The sequence below is a fragment of the Camelus bactrianus genome, chromosome 5 (genome assembly GCF_048773025.1).
Source record: "Camelus bactrianus isolate YW-2024 breed Bactrian camel chromosome 5, ASM4877302v1, whole genome shotgun sequence".
In the NCBI taxonomy this organism is placed as follows: domain Eukaryota; kingdom Metazoa; phylum Chordata; class Mammalia; order Artiodactyla; family Camelidae; genus Camelus; species Camelus bactrianus.
In genome coordinates, this window is record NC_133543.1 from 51,137,419 (window position 1) to 51,161,302 (window position 23,884).

Sequence of the window (23,884 nt, forward strand, 5' to 3'; positions counted from 1 at the left end):
TTGGTTTTGGTGTTTGTTTTTTTGGAGGGTGAAGGGGTGGCAGGACTTTTTCCTAGCTGGCATTGTATTGGGTCATATTTTCAGTGCAGCCTTTAAAAAATATCTTATCCATCTTCTCCTACTTCATCCTTTCCTTTTTTCATCTACACTACCCATCTACAAGTGACTCATATGAACAACCCAGTGCATAGCCCTCCATGTTTTCTCCCTGCTCACTCAAATATCTTTATGCACATGCACACTGAGATTCCCTGCCTGCTTTGCGAAGTCAGGTCATGGAAAGCCTTCCCAGCCAAGTGGTAAAGCTCTAATTTGTTCTATTTAATGGCTTCAAAGTAACATTCCTTGTGCACATCTACCACAGTTTACTCAGCCCTCCCACTTTTGGTGGCAATCACTTTGTTCCTGGTTCTTGTTGCCACATCTTGCTCATACATGCATATATATTGGCTTTGTTTTTATAGAACGAACTCCCAGGAGTGTGATTGCTGGATTAAAAAGTAATACGTATTTTTAATGTTGATAGATGTTTCCAGATAGCTTTCCAGAAAGGCTGTAGTGGTTCATATATCCACCAGCAAAGGACCCTTTCTCTCTGACAATCTAAAATAGTCTCAAGGAGAATAGAAATAGTCACAAATGAGAGTCACATGTTGGGAGCCAACAAGGAGCAGGGGTCATTCAAGGAGAGGAAAAGGCTTCCTTAATCAACAATTAATAAGCTAATAGTAAGTGATTCCTCAGTAGAAAAGGCCCTATTTATTCCTCTGTGCATCTCATGAGCCTAACACAGGCTGGCACAGAACAAACAGTTTAGAATATCTTAAAACAGGATCTAACTGCTGAGTGATGTCTTTAATCCTCTCCATTTCATAGATCCCACTGGATTCTTTCCTAATGGACAGCACTTGCCTTTATACAATAGGATTTATCTAGCACTGTTCTTAATTTCATTTGGTTCTCCCCATCATCTCAGCTAAGATTCTGGGAAAAGGAAGTTGTCTTAAATAGGATGAAACCAGTAAACCTAGCAAGAGGATCCTTCTTAAGCCATGGATTTAGAAATTTAATGCTCTACATGCATTGGTCACACCAGAAGGAGTAACCACCTCCTTCTCTCTGTAAGAGTCACATTTTTCTTACTAAACCTCCACCCTTACTTCTAGCAAGTCTCCCTCTTGCTAGGAATCCCCAGTGTTTCCGGTCCTTTCCCTCCTCTCACCCATCTTCTCTCTTGCTTCATTTGCCTTTACAGGACAATGCTTGACAGTATAATACTCTTCACCCTACCTTTCAAACCAAGACCTCTTGTTTGAGTAAACTAAAATGTGTTCTGCAAATAAGAAGAATCTTTCCTGAAAGAATCTACTAAATGTTCCTAATAAGTCCCTTATTATCGGTATATCTGAGGACCTTACGCTTTAGGGGAACAAAAGATTAGCCCAGCTTCATCTTACAGTTGGGAGAGTCAGGAAATGGTAAATGAATAAAAAAACTCCTGGTTTTGACCCAGCCTAGCCATGCGTTTTTGAACAGCATTTACAATTCAGCTACTCTCATGTCAAAGGCATTGTTGGTGTAGTAAGGGAAACTTTAGAGTGGAAGTAAGAGAGTTGTCTGTTGACAAAGGGAGGAGATAGAAATCACAAAGTACACTTTTTTAACATGATGACATAAATCCAATTCATAGTTATTCAGAGAAACTACAGAGAGTGGCCTTGGAGAGAGGATTATATTATTATGCCAGGAAGGAGGAGAGCAACACGCAAACTCCATAAACAGCCTTGCCTCCCTGGACACCCTTACAAGAGTGACACCAGCCACATTCCAGGAGTTGGGTCCACTACAGCCTGTAGGGCTGGGGTAAGTGCTTTTCACCATTCAACTCCCATTTCAGGATTACCTGTCGCTTGGACCAGCACAGTATTTACAAGGAGCCTGATGTACATCACCCGAGACAGCCTCGGATCTGGATATTCTCCTTGTGTTTTGATGTCTGGAAAACAGTAGAGAAGATATCATTGGGCAGAAATTGGAGGGAAATAAATATATATTTAGAAGAAAAAAAAGAATCATATATGCTTACTGTTTTGTCTATGGTAATATCTAGCCTTACCCTTACATAATTATAGCCCAATTATCAACATTGAAATTTACATTTGAATGAAATCTACAGTACAATCTTCTGTTTTAAGAACAGATTTTTTTTTTTAAATGGAGGCACTGGGGATTAAACCCAGGACTTTGTGCATGCTAAGCATGTGCTCTACCACTGAGCTACATCCCCACCCCCAATCTTCTGTTTTAAAAAGGAACTAGGAAGAAAATAGAATGGCAATTTGGTTCTGGGTTTTTCACATCAACTTTGATGACCAGAAGTCTAATGTAGGGAGAGTACTGAACAAAGAAATACTTTCATAAGTTGCCTTATTGAGGAGTGGAATGAAAGAAAAATTTGTACTGAAGAAGTGAATTTGAATGCAGATATAGTAACAGTCCCGCTAAGGCCCTGCTGACAAATGATTCCATTAACTGAACACGTAAATGGGACCATTTGACAAGGGGACCAAGTGTTCCAACCCTGGTGCCAGGGCTACTGAAGCTGAACTCTTTTAAATTGTGTCCTCTGGAGTGGAGGATTCCAGACACATGGCAAGAACATTGGTTCTCAACAAGTAAATCAGTCAAAACGCGTGATTTTTCAAAACGTCTACCTGGGGAGTTAAGACAGGGCTGCAGGAGACAAGATTATTGAGTCAGCAAAACCTACTGGTGTTACAGCCTTTTCTTGGCCCTTTTCAGGTCTCTATGCCATGACCCCCAAGCGCCTGCAGCTCTCTCCACCTCTCAGTGACAGTAACTTGCAGGCAGGACCAGGTACTAATCCTGTACACCTTTCTTCCTGTGGATGTAAGTCAATGTATTAGCTCTTGAAGAAGCTTTCTATTTAAGCCTTACTCTGCTTTGTGTAATGTCAAGGGGAAGAAATATATTTGGATACTTTGGACACCCTCAATCTTTACCTGAGAAAATTTTAGTCTCGCTGTCTTATTCTTTTGGAGAAAAAAGATCCCTGTGTAATTTAAAGAGTGATAGCGCGTCTGGGCTCTACCTAGACAGATATGTTCACTCATCCACTCACTTCAGCTAAACCGTGTTTTTCAAAGGAGACATATAGCAATAAACTGGTGTATAAGGAGACTGAAGCTAAACAGTCAGTGGCATTTGTACCAGCCTGTGTGCCTAAGGGGAGGGTGGTAGGCTGGCACAGGAGGGGAAGGAGGGGAAGGGAACTGAGCAGGCAGGGGGCAGGGGTTGAGGGGGTGGATATTAGCACCTGCAGCTTCAGTACACTCCATTGAGTCCCAGGATATACTAGGTCAATTGTGACCAACTCTAAAAGATCAGCTCTCTGAAGGGAGGGGCATCCTTTTTGTTCGTTTTGTTTAATGGAGGTGCTGCGAATTGAACACAGGACTTCGTGCATGTGAAGCGTGCGCTCTGCTGCTAAGCTATTTCCCTCCCCACTGGGGGCATCCTTTTGTATTCTCAGTGGTCTCAGTTCTAGATACCACTTCAGTAATATCTCCTTGACATACCTTAAAACAAATTAAGACAAAAAGCCCACCCTCCCATTTCATTAAATTGTTTTGATCTCCTTGCTCATCAGTGTTCAAAAAAAAACAGTAAAAAGAATCATTAGAGACTGATTTCCTCTACCTACTCTTTTATGAGGGAAAGAGTACTAAATCAGCAAAGGCATGTTAACAGGAAGAAAAAAACTAGAGATCACGAACAATAACCAATTCAAAATTAAATCATGAAAACCATGCACCTGGCAGTTTACAAAATGCTTTCATGTTAAATTGTTCCATCACTTAACAGTTAAAGAAGTGTTACTGATCATTTTTAGGTCTCCTCTGAAAGTCAGTACATTTTATTTACTAAAGGTTCCAAAGGAAACACATGACCCGCAGCTTCCTGGCTTCCATTATTCATAGAAAACAGATTTAGTCATCACCCTGACATTACCATGAGGGTGACTCACAGGGCAAGGAGGGAACCTGAGGACTCCTCACATATGCAGGTACTTAGAGGCTGACAGAAACCCAGGCACCTCCACCTTAAGAGGCTCTGCGAGGTCAAGGTGACACAACACTTCCTTCCCCCAGCTCAGCGGGCAGATCAGGCAGATCATCAGATCACAGTCAGCCCAGGAAGTTCACAACAGCTTGTGTCCCAATTCATCTTAAACAAGGTAACTGATGATGGAGTTTTGTCATTTATTCCTTCATTTCTCATGTCATCTTCAAACTGTCTTGATTTTCCTCATGTTTACAGAATTAATCAAGTTGTCTTCCATGCTGTGGTCAACTGTTGCTATTGAAAAAGTGGTATGTTCGAAGGTTGCGATGGGCACTGAGTCCATCTCACCATAGAAATGATCTCACTGTCACCTGAGACCTTGCCTTGAACTTCCTCAAGTTTCTCTCTGAATGTTCTTCAGCACCTTTGAGTTACAATTAAATTTACATCTAGTTCATCTCTCTGTACCTATTCTACACTATCTGTGAATCTTACAATTAACTGGAAATTGGAGCAGGGAAGGGCTCCAAGAAGACTGGGAACCTTAGTAAAGTGTCAAATTGGAACAGGAGATTTGCTACCAACTGTTGGTCTGTTTGTCTACTTATTGTACCCATGATATCAGATGTCAGTTTAGTCAAATGTATGCATGCACACCAAACTGAGTGAGAAAGGAGCTTTCTGCTTCAGAAGGAAACGGGGAAATTCCTCAGCGCACATTTGATTCCTGGGCACAGGGATGACAACAATAAACCTGCTTCAAATGTGTACTCTCCTTTGTAGGATCCAGTGGCTGGGTAGGATTTCACCTGAAACTCCCAACATACAATGAGAAAGGGAGAAAGTCAGTGTAGTGGCTTCAAGGGCAGCCCTTGTTAAAGTCTTTATGATTCAAATGGTGGTGTGTTTTCATCTCTGAAAACACATTTTTAAATTAAAATCCAATTTAGGGTTGCACGAATAGTTTTGAAACATCCTGCTACACGTCCCCAGGGTCAGGGTTGTGCTTAATTTCTCTTGGTATCCCTTGGCATGTATTAGTGCCCTAACAATATTCTTGGCTAGATGCTGCATAAAATGAAAATTTAATGTTGTATCATCTTTGTTGTACTTCAGAGATTTGAAAAATGTGCCAGTTTTTAGAACCAAGTTCAATATTTAAATGCAAGGAAAAAAATTATCTCACACCTATCAAATGGAGAAAATGGTCTTACAACAAATGTTACTTTCTTAAGGTACTGTCTTTAAAAACTGCTTCTGTTCAAAGATAGCTGAGACTAAAAGAAATACACTAAAGATCTGAACGCACTTTCTGCATCTCTACATAGCATTCTCTCTATATTCTAAGTTTTCTTTGAAGCCTTATAACTATAAGTTAGAATAATACACAATCTATAATCTCTTCCAGTTAGCAATTTTTATCCAATGACATAAATAAAGTCACCATGGCTTTAACAATAATTCTTAACTTGTCAATACTGTCAGGAAGCATACTGGAAAAAGAAAGAAATCTAGTGGGGATTGGGAATATTATTTAATTTACTTGTTATTATGGATGTTTTGATGAATTATCATTTAAAAGTTTTGAGAGAAGGCAAAAAAATCTAAAATAGAACTAAAAATGTAAAGCATGAATTCATCAGGTCTTCCCTATGAAAGAGCAGGCCCATCTCTGCTAAGAGACTGTCTGAATGAGTCCGCAAAGGAGGCACACCCCTCCCCACACCTCAGTGTCCCACTATACAAAACACAGGAACTTGGCGTACATTAACCAGGTTTACAGCATTAAAATGTGCAAGAGACATACGTGTCCAGCCACACAGCAGCCAATATTAAGAAAGCTTATGCAAGAGAATCTCAAAAAGAAAATATTTTAGAAAGCTATTGCTAAGTGTTCTCTATTTGATGTATTTTGGTAAAAACTTAGTTCTTGATTCAACTCAGATCACGACTGCAACAAACTGAAAGAAAAAAAAAAGATTCTCCGGATCTTTAACAATCAGTGTGATTGACTAGTCTTTGTATTGTTTTTCCAAACAAAGCCCCTTGTGAAGTGATTTGGAAATAAAAGCAAGTCGTATGGAGGAACTATCTAGAAAGAACTCTACATTTCTTATTTTAAAAAAGTATACCTCAAGATGACATTAAAACATTGAGACTTTATTTTCCATTTTGTTTTTTTTTTCAACTGTGTCAGTTATTTTTAAATAGCAGATGAAGATGCATAAGAGAAGTGAAATCAAAGGATCTTATTTTAGATTGTTTTGCTAGGAAAAGAAACCCAAGAAGAGAAAATTAAAAGAAGCAGAAGTGGGCAGGGACAGCAATGGAGCTGCAGTATCTTCCCATAGCTGCAGACAAGCAGTTACTCTTAGACCTTCTGTGTGCAAATGTGAGAGAAAATTAGTTCTCCTTTTTGGTTCCTTTTGAGTCTTTATGACATGATGGTAGAGAAGTTTGATAACGTATTTTTCTTTCTTCTATTGACTGATAACATGTTCATCTCTTTCTAGTTCTGCTTTCTCTTTCTACACAGTTTAGGAGTCCAGAGATGGAAATTTTAGTTTTAGCCACTCTCTGGCAAACGACCTTATGTATGACACCTGCCCTACTTAGCTTACAGAAGTATTCTGACAATTTAATGAGATAAATTTTATTTGAACACTTCAAAAAAATTTTAAAGGTATCCAAGTTGGAAATGTGACTTTATTATTATTAATATTATTGCTGTTGTTTTAAAAATTATTATTATTCTTTTGCCCTGATGATTCAGGCTCAAAGACTCAAAGGCTCAAAGACTCAAAGACTAATCCAGTTATCACCAGAACCCTGGCGTTCAAGTGGAAACTTCCTTCTCTTCCTCTCTTTCTTCTTTCCTTTTACATTTATTTACTTAACACCAAGTAACACTAAGGCATAGGTGGTGTAAAGAAGTGAACGCATAGTCCAGACTCCCAGAGTCGGGTGGGAATCCAGGCGGTAGGAGCAGAGGATTAAAGAATGGACGGTAGAACTGAGTGGCCGGGTATCAGTCCCCCAAACAGCACAATCCTATCTGGAGCCAATTAACACATATTTCTGAATACGCTTTTTCATCAATTAAATGGACATAATTCAACTGTAAGGTCTGAACGAGATACATATTTATAGATCCTAGCAGAAGGCCTAGATTGTGGTACATATTCAATAGATCATAGCAGTTACTATCATTCCTACCTAACCTGGTCAACTGGGAATCCCAAGGACCATGGGTTCCCAGGAGCAGACTCTGAACTCTAGAGTCAACTGGACACCCATTCAAAGGGCACTCCCAAAGAATCTAGAGGGGTCCAAACTCAAAAGGATCAGCCAGAATTTAGGCCTCATAAACGCTGTGCTACTTTGGTAATTTCTAAACATTTTATTTATCTAGTTTATTTTTGTTTAGGGGAGAGGTAATTAGGTTTATTTATTTACTTGTTTGTTTTAATGGAGGTACTGGGGATTGAACTCAGGACCTTGTACTTTGGTAATTTCTAAATTCACAAAAGATATCATCATAAATTTGCCTTTGTTCACTGCCTCCTAGCCTCCTGATGACAAAAAGGCAATTTAAAAAAATCATCAAAATGAATGCTTACAGCAGCAGGATAGAAGTAATGCTTATAAGTAACAAAACTTTTCTGGTAAGGCCATAAAAAATAAGCTCACATCAATGTTGCACTAGTGAGGAACCGATGACTAAGTTTCCACAGAGGTCGTTTTGCTTTCCTATTTTTTTTTTAATTGAAGCATAGTTGATTTACAATGTTGTGTCAGTTTATGGTGTACAGCATAGTGATTCAGCTATATATAAATATATACACATTCTTTTTCATTACACGTTACTACAAGCTATAAAACTATTGAATATGGTTTCCTGTGCTATACAGTAGGAACTTGTTTATTCTGTACATAGTAGTTTGTATCTGCTAATCCCAAATTCCCCATTTATCCATTTCCACTCTCTTCCCCACCTGGTAACCATAAGTTTGCTTTCTGTGTCTGAGTCTCTTTCTGTTCTGTAAGTAAGTTCATATCTACATATAAATGGTGTCACATATTTGTCTTTCTCTGACTGACTTCACTTAGTATAATTTCTAGGCCCATCCAAGTTGCTGCAAATGACATTATTTCATTTCTTTTTATGGCTGAGTAGTATTTTATGGTATATAGATACTACATTTTCTTTATCCAGTCATCTGTTGATAGACACTTAGCTTGCTTCCATGTCTTGGCTATTGTATATAGCACTGCTATGAACACTGGGGTGCATGCAGAGAAGTAGTTTTGGATGCTGGAAAGTTCTGGACTCCCAGACAAGGAGACTCTAGACCAGTGGTTCTCAATAGGTAGTGATTTTGTCCCCCAGGGGACATCTGGCAATGTCTGGCTGTCACAAATGAGGTGGGGGGAGGGGACTGGCATCTAGGTGGGAGAAGCCAGGGGTGCTGCTGAACATCCCACAACACACAGGACAGAGCCCACAATAAATAATTATCTGACCCAAAATTGCAAAAGTATTGAGGTTGAGAGACCCATGCTAAGATAGGAACAATACAGAGAGCAGCACCTCACAAAGTGAAAGCAATTGACCCTTCCATAAAGCTAAGGTTCCTCCTGTACAGCACGCCTTTGGTCACCTATTTCACCAGGTACCATTCAAGGTAGAAGTCATTATATCTATTTTCCAGATAGAAGAATAGAGGCTAAGAAAATATAAGTAATTTACCCAAATGCCTTCTGATGGTAGAGAAACTGAGACTGAAACTTAACCTGCCTGATTCTGAGGCCTGGGCTCTTAACCCCTCTCTAATTGTTGGGGTGTGTGTGTGTGTGTGTGTGTGTGTGTGTGTGTGTCCGTCCTTAAGAAAAATCTCCACGACCAGTTGGGAGGATGTATATTTAGATTTGCACTCGCCCTCATGCACTGTGGTGTAGGGGCCACAGATCTGCTTCCCCTTCCTCCATTCTTGACGTTGATGAGCCAAGAGCCTCACAGCCCCTGGTGCTAGAAGAACTATTGCAGACCTAGGCGATTCTTGCCTCGAGCCAAGAGATTTGTACCCCTACTAAGCAGTTTGTTGTGAGATAAATTGGAAGACACAGCACAGAAGCAAACAATTCCAGCAACTAAAGTCAGTGCCCTGAGCCTCTGAACTGCTGGGACCCGGGAACCAGAGGAAGGTGACCACAGATGGCAGAGCACGATTAAGGCAGCCCTATTAGTTGCTATTACTCATTTACTTTTGGGCGGTCAATGAACCAATTGGCCATCTATCAGCTTCTGTGTACAGGTCATGTTCTCAATGACTCTGACCGAGAGCTGTTACCCAGAGGTGGCATCTTGGCTAAAATACTATTAGAGATCAAAGGTATGTGCTGGTTTGTGGCTCACTCGGTCCAATGACCTAGAGGAACGTGAACCTTAGGGATTGAAGAGAAAAGTATTTTTGGACCATCATCTCTGGGGTAGGAACAGTCTTTGCAAAACTCTAGGTCAAGGTAGGCAGTCCCCTGGACTCAGGCTGCAGGCTGGATACTAGCATCTGAAATGACCCTCAGCCCAGAGGGGTAACGAATGAGGATAACACATTTTAATGTGAGCCCATCTTTAATCATTGAAGCCTCCTCCCTGCTTGTCACTAGGGAGAAACTGGTTTGGCTAGGGAAGAAGGAGGTTGAGAGGACAGATGGAGAGAATGAGGGAAGAGGGAGTTCAACTGCTTTGGTTTGAGTTTTTGTTTTTCTCCAGTGATTATGAAGGTGAACTTCCCAAAGAGTAGAAGGCAGAAAATTTGGTGTCCAAGGTCACTAAATTTTGAAGTCCCAGGTAAGAAATAATTCTTACCTATTTTGTGCATGGAACTCAAAGCAGTCAAATGAAGACTTTTCACCAAAAAAAAAAAAAAAAAAAAAATTATTTTCCCTTGCCAAATTTCTAACTTTTTATCTTGAATTAATTTCAAACTTACAGAAAAGTTGAGTTGTACAACCCAGAATCCCCAAATATTAACACTGAGGGGGAGTTGTTTTTGTTTTAAATTCTATAGTGCTTCACAGCTTTCAAAAGTTCACACACATAATTTCATATAATCCTGTAATAACCCTTTTTTTCTCTTACCCATATTGCCCCTCCCCTCTTCCCCTGGTAACCACTAGTTTGTTCTCTATGCCTATCAGTCCAAATTTAACAATTTACTACATTTACATTCTCATTCTCTCTTTAGATACACACGTTTGTGGTTTTAATTAATTAATTAATTAATATACATATCCTTACTATTTTCTGAACTGTTTGAGATTAAGTTGAAGACATGGTACTACTTAATTTTTAAATACTTCAGTGTGTACTTCCTGCAAAGCAGGACATTTTCTACATGATCATAGTAAATTATCAAAATTGAGAAATTAATATTCATGCAATATCATTTATCAGATCTACAGAGCTTACTCAGATTTCTCCAGCTGACCTAAATGTTCTTTTTGACAAAAGAAAAAAATGATTTTCTGGTGCAGAATCACAAGTTGCAGTGGGTTGTCACAGCTCTTGAGTCTTCATCAGTGTGGAACAGTCCTCAGTCTTTCTTTTCCTTTATTCATGCCTTTTGTGTCTTTGAAGAGTACAGGCCACATATCGTGTAGAGGTGGAAGATGTGTTCTATGCATGATCTGCTGTCAGTCGTGCACAGAAGTGCTGCTGTGTCCTTCTCAGTGGGCCATACAAGGAGGCACATGAATGTTGGTTTGTCCCCTAACCAGGAGTGCTAATTTTTATCACCTAGTAGTGGTGTCTGTCCAATTTCTACACTGTGAAATTATTATTGCCCTCTTTTTAATTCGTACGTATTTTATGCAGAAATTCTTTGAGATTCTGTTGTTATTGTTTCTCATCAGAATTTTACCTATTAGTTTTAGAATTGCCTGAAACAATTGTTACTATGTCAGTTTCCAAATGATGATTTTCTAATTCTACCATTCCTTTTACATTTATTAGTTGGCATATTAATTCTCTTCTAAAATGAGGCAAGTGATATGCCCTCTCTAACTGAAAAGCCTGTTAAGAGGATCTCATGAGACCTATATGTAAAAGTGCAGAGCAGAATGCTTCACAAATACAAGCCACTGTTTTGCTATTTCTCCCCTAATGCTTGCCACTGGCAACAACACAGCATTTCTACTCTCTGTTCCAGGGCACATTAAACCTCATGAGTATTTGCTGTCTTTACACAATTCCCATGGGGGTTTGGATTGTAATAGAGGCTACAGAATCCACTCAGGGAATATAGTCAACATTTAGTTATTCATTAATTATTTATCAAAGCCAGGACTTGAGCAAAATACTATACTAATTGAATATATAAATACAAAATTTCCTTAAAATGTCTAAATATGAAATTTTGCTAGCTTGTTATCCCACCTCACCCTTCAAAAGTATACATTTTTAATGTATTTATATATTTGAGAAGGGAAAATCTTGCTACATGGACAATAATTTGCAACAAATCAATAATCCCTCCACAGGGAAGATCTGGGGAAACTATAGCACATTACTGAGTCATAATACTCTGAAAACTTGACTGCTTTAGAAGTAGTCATAGCTATACCATGATGATGAACTAGTTTGCCCAAACCTAACATATTTTAATATTTACTTCTGACTTATTTTTATCAATTGATAGTTCTTTTACCCTTTCTTTCTTTAGCTCTAGATCTTTTGGCAGGAAGAAAGGATGAAAGCAGAGCCCAAACTTCCTTGAGAGGTGAAGATATATTAGATTAAGTTATTTTTTAACTAAAGTAATCTGTTCCTTATAAAGCAATAGAAATAAAATTGTGTGTATGCACGTGCATGAGTATGTGTGTGTGTATCATTCTATCTGTGTGTATGTTTGTCTTTCTCAAAGAAATATTTATATATATTATATATATAGAAAACAATATTTATATGCAGGAAAAAACCTGGAAGAAAATGTACCAAAATACTGAGTGAAATGTGATAAACATTACTTCCTTCTTTAATTTTTTTCTGGATTTGCTAAACCTTTTTTTTTTTTTTATTACAAGCATAAGTTACTTTTATAAGCAGAAAAAAAAATGAAGATTTTTTTAATGGTGCAAAGGTAAACCCAGGAAATAATTGTAAAAAAAGAAAGTCCACATAAACTTTATAAAATTGCTCAGCCTTGCAAATGCTTTTTGAACATTGTCCATGAACAGCCATGATTTCAAAAGCATTCTTGAGGTCTGAACATTCACACAGGGCCCATCCATTGTCTCTATGAGGCACTCAAGGCCCATTTTGATTCTAAGGGTGAATCCAGGTCAAGGGAGAAGACACTGTGGATATAAGAACAAAGCGAGAAAACTTTCTGAGCCATGAGGGAAGGAGATAAGGTCTTTCTCTCATGTGATTTTCTCTGTGGCTCCTCTTCCTTCCAAGGCAGAGAGAGCCTGTATAGGCCTGGGCTGCTCCCACGTGGGATGGGACCTGCTGGTCTCCTTCCCTCAGGTTGCCCTCTGGCTGTGAGCTACAAGGCCTGAGCTGATGTGATGCTCAGACATGAGGCAGGAAGGCAAAGCCCTTCCAGTTCCTGTTCACTTTCTCTTACTGGATGGCTTGCTCTTCCCCCACCATGGGTACCCACAAAGAAAGTGACAGTGTAGGCTGTCTTTGTGAATAACATTTTATTATATATGGAATTTTATATTCCAAAATAGTCTAAAGTCTTTTCCTGCGATACTTTTAATATTACACTTTCAAATTAATAGTATGCTTGTTTTCAATCATATAATTGTCTGATTTATCCATGACTGTTATTTTGCAGGCAAATTCTGTAGAATAATTAATAGAACTTTCAATTGGCATGTATACTTAAATGGTAAAGACTGTAGAATTAATACAGTATTCTTTAACATTTATTTTCAATCCAAAAATAATTGTGGTATTTCTAAATTGGTGCAGTAAGCATACATGAAATAATAACATTTCTTTAAAATAAAATTTAAAAAAAGGTGGTATACACTGAGGGGAAAATGCATGTGCAGACTCTGAAGACAGTGGAAAGGCAGCCCTCTGTCTGTTTGATTTTGGGCCAAGAATGCCTCCAGCACTGGCTAAATTAATTTCCAGGTCCTTCTGCTGCAATTATGGTCAAAGCCTCACCAATTTAAAGCATGAATTTGCTTTACTTTGTTTCTCTGTACATGTGATTGTCTTTCTCACAGGAAGCTGGTGTCCAGAGAAGACAGAATCTGAGGGTCCTTATTCTGGCCTGGGATTCTGTGTCTTTGACCATCCCTCTCTTTCTCAATCTCTCCCATTCTTCTCACCCTTTCTTGGTGAACTCATTAGTGGCCCTGAACTCTAACACGCTCTGCATTGAGCTGTAATAGTCTCAGAGTTGGGTTGAAGGATGACATTAACATGCTCAAATAAGAAAATGGAAACCAACTTGAAAATATTTTCATAGTGGCAACTGCAAAATAGTCTCCTTTTTACCCCCAGTCTGAAAATAATTTTAAAATCTGATAAATCAATTAAAACTGAATGGCATTTTCTAAAAGATTTTATTTATTCTACTCTTAAATTTCATGAAGTAGCAACAGAGAAGATTTTACCATGGTAGTCTATCTTTCAGATAGATGCATTCACACGAGATTAATGTCCTGTCAACCCAGTGACCAAAGTCAGCTTTGCTGTGGCTCCTCTCTTTCTTCCACTTACTTTCTCTATTACTTAGTTTTTGCATTGCTTTAGAGGAGTGATTTAGCACTTAAATGGCCATCTTCCCAACCAAATAAGAGTAAATGTATTTTTAACTATTTATCCAATAAAATGCATTAAAATATCCTTAGTTCATAGAGTAAATAATCCTAAAATTTATATAGAATCATAAAAGACACAGAATTGCCACAGCAATAGAGAAAAAAGAACGAAGCTTAGAGGTATGACCCTCCTAGACTTCAGATAATACTACCGAGCTACAGTAATCAAAACAGTATGGTATTGGCAGAAAAACAGACATATGGATCAATGGAGCAGAACAGGGAGCCCAGAAACAAACCCACACACCTAAGGTCAATTAACCTTCTGCAAAGAGGCAAGAACATACAATGGAGAAAAGACAGTTTCTTTGGCAAGTGGTGCTAGGAAAACTGGACAACTGCATGTGAATCAATGAAGTTAAACTACTCCCTCACATTCAGACTATACACAAAAATAAACTCAAAATGTCTTAAAGATTTAAATATAAGACAGAACACCATAAATCTCCTGGAAGAAAATAGGCAAAACATTCTCTGAATAAATTGTAGCAATGGTCTCTTACGGCAGTCTATCCATGCAATAGAAATAAAAGTAAAAATTAACAAATGGTATCTAATTAAACATAAGTTTTTGCACAGCAAAGAAAACTACAAACAAAATGAAAAGACAACCTACGGCATGGGAGAAAATATTTACAAATGATGCAACTGACAAGGGTTTAGTTTCCAGAATATACAAACAGCGAATACAACTCAGTAACAAAAAAAAATACACAATCCAATCAAAAACTGGGCAGAAGACCTTCTTTAAATAGATATTTCTCCAAAGAAGACAGCAGGTGTCCAATACGCACATGCAAAGATGTTCAACATCACTATCAGAGAAATGCAAATCAAAACTACAATGAGATAACACCTCACACCAGTCAGAATGGCCATCATTAAAAAGTCCACAAATGCTAAATGCTGGAGAGGGTGTGGATAAAAAGGAATACTCCTACACTGTTGTTGGGAATGCATATGTGTATATACATACAATGAAGTACTACTCAGCCATAAAAGAAGAATACAATAATGCCGTTTGCTGCAACATGGATGAACCTGGAGATCATCATTCTAAGTGAAGTAAGCCAGAAAGAGAAAGAAAAACACCATATAATATCACTAATTTCAGAATAAAAAAAAGGACACAAACTTATTTACAAAATAGAGACAGACTTAAAAGAAAACAAATTTACTGGTTACTAGGGGAAAGGGGGTAAGGAGGGATAAATTGGGAGTTTGGGGTTAGCAGATACAAACAACTATATATAAAATAGATTTTTTTAAAAAGGGCCTACTCTATAGCACAGGGAACTATATTCAATATCTTGTAATAACCTATAATGGAAAAGAATATTTATATGTATAATTGGATCACTATGCTGCATACTAGAAACTACCCAATATTGTAAATCAACTATACTTCAATAAATAAATAAATAAAAATATCTTAAGTTCATCAATCCTGGGTTATAATGCCTTGATGGTTCTAATTTGAATTTTCTTTCTAATTTTGAACACTCAGGTCCCCATTGTCTTCTATTGTTCAAGAAAGAAGAGTCCCTGCCATACACAGGGAAAAAAATGCTCTTTTGGGTGTTAGCCCTCCTGATCCTTTGTGCTTTGCTATGGAATTATAAAGGACAACTAAAGATTGCAGACATCACTGATAAATACATTTTCATCACTGGGTGTGACACTGGCTTTGGAAATTTGGCAGCCAGAACTTTTGATAAAAAAGGATTTCGTGTAATTGCTGCCTGTCTGACTGAATCAGGATCAACGACGTTAAAGGCAGAAACCTCAGAAAGGCTTCATACTGTGCTTCTGGACGTAACTGACCCAGAGAATGTCAAAAGGACTACCCAGTGGGTGAAAAACCAAGTTGGGGAGAAAGGTAAGTGATGTAGGGGTGAGGAGAATAGAGGGGGTGCTGAAAAATTACCAAAGCTAAACAAAATGTGTTCTAATTTTAAATAGTCTTTCAAGAAAATGTCTCCTAAATACCAACTGTGTACTGGAGAAGATAGGAGAACTCTTCAGACAGCCCGAGTAGTTCTAAGTTGCAAGCTCTCTACATGCACGAGAGACATAGCTCAGGTTATCCTCCGTCTTAAGTCCCAGTTGGTGAATTTAGAACCGAGGTGGAGGTATTGACTTTTCCTGGTCTTTTCCTGTGAAGTGCTACTCTAGCTACCAACACATTAAAGGAACTAGAGGCTAAAAGCTACAGGAGATCATGTGGGCCATCCCCAAGTTGCCACCTGGGTACCTGGGACCCACTTCTCACTATAAAACGGTTCCAGAGCTCACATATTTTCACTGGGAAAGGTAGAGAATGGTCTGAGAATCTGAGCATAGGTGTCTTAGATAATCATGGTAGAGTAGTGAGTCACTGGACCTCATTCTGCATTAGATTCTGCTAAGATGACAGCATTCTGAACTAGAAGACCTTTATTGGCTTGAATAAAGTTTGAAACATTCTCATGGATGAAGATATTTGGGTCCCCAAAGGAAAAAAACAAATGTATGTGATTTTTTTCTTTATCACCTCTTCATCATATAGTTGAGATTCTGGACCTCAAAAACAATGGTTTGATAAGGCTCCAGATATTTTTTAATGCTTGAATTCCAAATACCTTTAACAATATTAAATGTTTCCCATCATGAAATAAGCCCGAGTGAATGATTTGATTTTCTATCAAAAATAAATGTGAAGTCGATTGATGTTGCTCTTTGTTTATAGAGAAGAGTTTATAAATATTCTCTGGCTTTGCCATCAAGCATGGTAGGAAAAATAGACCAACGGACTCACATCTGAGATTAAAAAACAAGAAGTCTTGCTCAGACAGTAGAAGTATTTGACATTCAGAAACAGAAGCAGAGTGACTGTGAGATTGGCTCCAGTAACAACTTCAGCTATTTTAAGTTAGCCTCCCACCCTCTGCACTGTCACTTCCCCAAACTGTAAAGTATGTCAAAGCAGGAAGGAGTGTGACTAGAAGGAAGAAATGGCACCATTGGTGAGGCAGGGGCTGTATTTCCATCAGGATGCCCATATAAGTGCCACCTTCTACCACACCTCCTTCCCCTCCTTTCTGTTCTAGGTCTCTGGGGTCTGATCAACAATGCAGGTGTTCCTGGCGTGCTGGCACCCACCGACTGGCTGACGGTAGAGGACTACAGGGAACCTATTGAAGTGAACCTGTTTGGGCTCATCAATGTGACGCTAAATATGCTTCCCTTGGTCAAAAAAGCTCAAGGGAGGGTTATCAACGTGTCCAGCATTGGGGGTCGGCTTGCATTCAGTGGAGGGGGTTATGCTCCATCTAAGTACGCAGTAGAAGGCTTCAATGACAGCTTAAGGTAAAGCAAAAGTGGACATATTAGGAAATAATAGCTGCTAACATTTATTGAACGTTTATTATGTACCAGACACTCTAGTTAGTGCTTTAAATTATTCTCAACTTACAAGTGATACCACTGGAACTAAGAGAGATGAAGTAACTTGCCCAAGGTCACCCAGCTGTGAAGTGGTAAAACTGGTATTTGAACCTTAATCTATCCAATTCTTTTTTCCCTTTTGCATGAGTGCATGATGTGGATAGTGGTGGTAAATTCCACTGGTAGAAGTTTTTAAAAAATGTTATGCTGAAGACTCCTGTAAAATCAGTAATTACTTCCTTAAATATTCCTGGTGGAAACATAAATTAAATTCAGAGAACGATTATTCATATAATGGTTTGCAATACACTGGCTTGCGTTAGAGAAAGGGGCACCATATTCCATTAAAACCCTGTCATCCAGTAAATGAGCAGACTTGGTTTTCCAAGGCACATGATGAAAGACCTTGCTGACCAGCCTGGGAGTGGGTTAGTCAGGTCAAGCATTGTCACACAGTGTCCCTCTCCATCCCTCATTTGTGCTGCAATCTCCTCACACTCCTAGAGGGGAGATAAACTTGATCATCCAGGTCAGTCATTAGTTGATTTGCCATCAGTTACTTTGAGTGCTGAGACAAAACCTGCCCCTAACCCAAAGGCTTGTCAACGTAATGAGACAGTATAGTTTAGGGAGAACACTGGACTGGGGTGTGTCCACCCAGATCCCTATCCTATTCTGCCACTAAACCAGTCCTCACTTCACAACCCTGAACTTCAGTTTTCTCATCTGCAAACTGGGAGGGTAAAACAAGATGCTCTTTCCAATGCACCCAATTCTGTGATTCCATGAAGAGTCATAAGTGAACATCCTCTAGATAAGCCAACATTAAACATTTTTGACGGGTTCTTTTCACAGGCGAGACATGAAAGCTTTTGGTGTGCACGTAGCATGCATTGAACCAGGACTGTTCAAGACAGATTTGTCAGATCCAGTAAAGATGACTGAAAAAAAACTCACCATTTGGAAGCATCTGTCTTCAGATGTCAAACAACAATATGGAGAAGGTTACATTGAAAAAAGTGAGTTTCTGGGTGGACCCAGGGTCCTCTGGGATTCATTATCTCAGGCAGCTTGAAAGAGACTCAAACACAAATCCAAAAATAAGATTCTTATGGTAATATACCAATAGAGATCTCAAATGTGGATCAGAGATCTCTGTTAATTCCACTGTCATCTCTTGGGCCTCTGAGGGTTTATATACATTTACCGAGCATTTACTAAGTGTCAAGTTTTATACTAAATGCCTTAAGAATTACATCATTTATTCCTCAAAAGAATTATAGTAGTGAGCAGAAGCTTGGAAAGGTGAAACATCCCACCCAAGTTTATACAGCTCCTCCTGGCCATGGTCTGGACTGGAGCCCATTGTCATTACTTCTACACAAACCTCCTCTTTTTGGTAAACACCCACTACTCATTAAACATTGTTCAAGGATTTATGGAGGTTACAAAATATAAAGACTCAGACTCTGACCATTTACTAGCTTATAATCTAGTTGACAACAAAAATAACCAGATGAAACTGAACAATAAGACTACACAGCATGTAAGAAAATTAATTCTTTGCTTCTTGACACAACCCAACAGCCCAGAAGGGGTGCCAGATAGTGCAATCTCTAATTGTCCAAGAAATTAGCAAAGGATAAAAGCATTCCTGGCTAAGAAGCATTTATGGGTCAAGTCAGGCTTGAATAAGGCCTAAAGGACAAGAAGAAACTATTTGGGTGGAAACTTTCTGGAGCAGGAATGCATGGGGAGGGGGTGGAGATGGAAGAAGAAGTAACGTAAGTCAGACTGAGTCAGGGACAGAAGAATAATAATAAAGATTAGCAAATGATGACTAACACATAGTGAACATTGACTATGCACTTGTCGCCATTCTAAGTGCTTTACACTTAGACTCTTTCTCTTAAAATGCCCAGTCTTACAGAAATAGAGGCACAGAGATGTAACTTGCCCAACATTGTGCAACTAGTAAGTGAAGAGCTACATTTGAGCCCAGAAACCCGACTTTGCCGTCTATTCTCAGGCCCCACACTGTCACGTGAACAAGGCATTGAGGAACTGTTTGAACTTCCTGTACCAGGGCTCCACCTCCACATCAGACTTCCTGGCCTTGTTAAGGTTTACCTGATATTCCCCCTGCTTTGCATCAAACAGGGCCCCACCTAACTTTGTGTCACTCTAACCTCCGCTGTGATCTTGCCTTTTCATCAGTGGGCTTGGTAAGACAGCCAACCATAGCAAGGTTCAAGGCCAGGAGCTTTCAAGGTGGAGCCAAGAGCCCAGTCAGATCCCCTGAGGGGAGGTTTTTAGAATGATAGACTTCCCCAACCACCCCACCACACATGCACACACGTGCACACTCATGCATAGATATGTATATATCAACCAGAACATCTAGTTTGACAAACCTCCCAGTGCTGACGTGTCACTACATATTTGGTTACAATCACTGCCATTAAATGCTCTGTTTCTCATTTACTTCCTGACTTTGGAGGCTCTACGTAGGTTCAGAAACAAAATCTCTCATTTACAAGAGCTTTCTCTGTTTGACACTGCCATCGATACTCTCTAAATGCCTATGAATATATATCATCAACTTCCACCAAAAAATTATTTTTGACTTGAGCCCTGGGTCAGGTGTCCTATCTCAGAATTACCAGAGGCTTGGAGCCCAGTTTTGCACTGGTTACTCTTATTAGAGTTTTCCAAGTCAGGACTTCGAAATCAGCCAGACTCCCAGTTCCAAAGAAAACCACAAATTCAAGCTTACATTTCTTCATTTCCCAGGCTGTAGTAGTAGGAGTTTAAAACAGCCCCAAAGACTTAGGAGATAACCTCAGTTAAGCTTTTTGAACAACTTGTGGCCACAGGGGCGTGAAGTTGAAAGAAAGATTTAACATAGTAGATTTTCCCTTGAGAAGACACAACTCAAGGCACATTTTAAGAGCTTGGAGGAATGTTCCAAGCCATCACCAATCTATAAAGTACCTGCCTTTTTAAAGGTGTCTTACCTCATTTCCCAAACACTCCACTGGCCTGAGAACCAGGATGCCTTTAGCTTCCTGAGTCAAGGGTTTAGGGGATGATTCTCTCTTTATTCACTGGATTATAGGGGTACATGGCATACGTGGGCACATACACACATGTACATGTGTGCACATTTCCTATAAACACAGTACTCCCTTAAACCCAGAATCAAACTATTAACTTCCTGGATTCACGAGCCTCGGAGACCTTATGAAGTATCTTTCCCTCATTGCTTTAAAGTACTGCTTCTCACAGACTCACAGACATAGAAAACAAACTTAAGGTAACAAGGAGAGGGGGAAGCAGGAGGGAGAGATAAATTGGGAGTTTGGGATTTGCAGATACACTCTACTATATATAAAACAGATAAATAAAAAATAGATAAATAACAAGATCCTAATGTATAGCACAGGGAACTATACTCTATATCTTGTAGTAACCTGTAATGGAAAAGAATATATGTATGTATATGTGTGTGTATAACTGAATCACTATGCTGTACACCAGAGACTAACACAATTTTGTATACTGATTATACTTCAATTAAAAAAAATAGTGATTCTCAAAGTTTGATCCCTGGACCAGTGCTATCAGCATCATCTGGACACCTGGCAGAAACACAGATTCCTGGGTCCCACTTCGCACTTAGTCAGAAACTGGAGGTGGGATCTGGGTTTTAACAAGCCCTGTAAGAGATTCTGCTGCTCATTCAAGTTTGAGAACCAGCTGTCTAAAGAAAGCACTGCTGGATCCTTTTCTGAGGAATAGATAGAAACCTATTACAATAGGACCCAGTTATAATCGCAAATTCAAAATAAATTCCCACATAAAATGCCAGCGTGATAAAGATGGAAAAAAATAACAAAATAAATTCATGTACATGCATTCTCCCCCTCACAACCTAGCCTCACACACCCCTGTTCCCTTCTCCCACAGATTAAATGTGCTTTTGTCTCTTTTTACAGGTCTAGACAAACTGAAAGGCACTACATCCTTTGTGAACATGGACCTGTCCCTGGTGGTGGAGTGCATGGACCATGCTCTCACAAGTCTCTTCCCTAAAACCCATTATACTGTTGGAAAAGATGCCAAAACTTTCTGGATACCTCTGTCTCATATGCCAGCAGTTTTGCAAGACTTTTTATTGTTGAAACAGAAAGCAGAGCTGGCTAATCCCAAGGCAGTGTGACTCAGTTGACCACAAATGCCTACCCCGGGCTGTGAGATTGGCTGATTTCAAGGACACATCTCCTTCTCCAGCTCATTCTTTACCTAATCCAATTTGGATTATCATTTAGATTATGCTTCTTTAGGTAAATAAAGGGATAATACCATCACTGGTGATGTCCCAGGGTCTCTTCTCAAGCTTTTTTGGAAAAGATGAGCACGGATGGGACCTGCCCAATATTTAGGCTTTGCCTGCTTGGTATGATTATGAGGGAAATGGAAAGGCTTTCCCATCCAAAATGATCTCCACCACTGACTGCCTTTGCCTTCTTATCAAAATATTAAGAGATAAGTAGAATACTTTCATAAGTGGATTAGATGTGTTATCTCGATGAGCATAAGTTTTCTGAAGGACTGGAACTCATCAGCTCTGTAAGCTTTAATGGGGGCAGGAAAAGGAAGGGTGATGAGGCATTATGGGACTGGTATAAGCCCAGGGGCTGCAGAAAAACACTAGGTAAGACTGCAAGTAGGAGGAAAGGAAAAGAGGAAAAGGAGTAAGAGGACTAGGGAAAAAAAAAAAAGAAGAAGAAAACAGGTATAAACATGGAGGTAGGGAGAATCCAAGATAAGCCTGCCTATTCTAGAGGGAGCGATGGAGTATGGACGGCCTCTTCAAGGCCACTGTGAGCACTGATGCCCACACAGCTGTCTGTGGAAGGGCAGTCACAACAGAGTAACCAGTCATCGCAAAAAATGAAACATGTAGAGCGTGTATGTTTATTCTGGTGATTGTAAATACAACAAGACATAGACTGTCATACAACCATAGACATACACACCTGAGATGGTTGGAAGCCCCATGAAAATACAGAGCTAAATTAACAGAGTCTTTTACCTACAGTTACAGTGAGAGCAGGTCTGCTCCTTGTTCATAGCATGCTTCTAACTGGATTGACCCTGGGCCCACACTCCATCCAAAAACATTTCCCTAAACGGATGCTTCCCCAGATCCCAGCACCTGGGATGACTCACAGAGACTGGTTAAATATTTACATGAAAAAGCCCAAAGTGTCAAAATTTAACATTTTTGCAGAATAATATAGGGTGAAAGAGCCGGAGAAATTATCTAGTGCACACACACACACACGCACGCACACACACACGCATGCACACACACGCACGCACACACACACGCACGCACACACACACGCACACACACACATGCACGCACACACACGCCCAACTTGTGAAGAAAACATTTAATATCTGCTGCTTGAAACCATTCTATTCTATTCATTTTCATTTACTTTTCTGGAAACATCTGCCTATGAGGTGATTTCCTTCTTTCACATTTACAACATACTGATGAATTTGGAAAATCAAACTTCCAGTGTTGTCAGTCCACCTGAACATATATTTCATTATTTTGAGGGAAGATACACTCATCCATTTTGCATAAAACTGAGGAAAATCACAGCAAGAATCAGACAGAAAAATTCTCAGGCAAAGTTCTCTAAACTTTAGTCATTACCTGCCTGTGAACTCATCTCCATCTTGGCCTTAGCCTGAGAGACAGCCACGTGTAGGCCTCTGATTTCTTCTAGTTGCAGTTAACCACCTATGGGTTAGATGACTTGTCCTCGGAGCTGAAGTTCACTGACATTGTTTACAGGGGTTCCTCCATCTTCCCTTGAATTTCTAGATGTTGGCTTCATTTCATGGCTGTAAAAACATCTGGCCTGCTGCTCCCTGAACCTCCTGGCCTCCACGGCTGCCCAGACTTTCATAATCTGCAGAAAGCTCCTTTGCTGAACTTCCCACTGTTCCAGTCATGCTGTTGGGCTTATTACCTAACAGACTTATTTCCTTTGTTTTGCCTCAACCTGAGTTCTTGGCTCATTTCTCCAAGTAGCTACAATTGGTAACTCCCTAATTCATCCAACCCCGAAAAATCCTGTACTTAAATGAATGCTCCCAAAGATGGTGTCACCTCAGAGTAAAACCAAATATATTCACCCAAGCAACGTTTAGAGCTTTTTAAACGAAATGAGAAGGTGGGGGTATCTGGAGTATAAAGGCATAGTCTCAACAAAAGCACAAGACCTAGGAGGCAAAGAGGGATGGAGAAGGTCACTGCACCAGGAGTCTGACAGACGGGTTCCTGGACATCTCTCCATCTCGCCATCACTTACTATATTCTCTGTGCTCTTGGGAGAATATCATATTTTTATCAATAGTATTTTGAAGAACATGTGTGCTGGGCTTTCTGCTGAGCACTGACATACGGTCAGGAACAAAATGGATATGGTCTCTTCCTTCACAG

At 39.5% G+C, this 23,884-nt stretch overlaps 1 protein-coding gene across 2 annotated transcripts; it reads left to right on the plus strand.

Annotated features, from left to right (window-relative positions):
• Positions 1–4,021: 4,021 nt before the first annotated feature.
• Positions 4,022–22,145, plus strand: DHRS9 (dehydrogenase/reductase 9). Of its 2 annotated transcripts, none has more exons than XM_010971428.3 (5): positions 4,022–4,258; positions 15,440–15,811; positions 17,022–17,280; positions 18,214–18,377; positions 21,357–22,145. In XM_010971428.3, the coding sequence occupies exons 2-5, from the start codon at positions 15,499–15,501 to the stop codon at positions 21,578–21,580; spliced, it is 960 nt and encodes a 319-aa protein (XP_010969730.1). In that variant the 5' UTR covers positions 4,022–4,258; positions 15,440–15,498; the 3' UTR covers positions 21,581–22,145. The 2 variants fall into 2 exon arrangements, with proteins under 2 accessions (XP_010969730.1, XP_074219941.1); XM_074363840.1 differs by lacking the exon at positions 4,022–4,258 and adding an exon at positions 11,746–11,867.
• Positions 22,146–23,884: the final 1,739 nt, after the last annotated feature.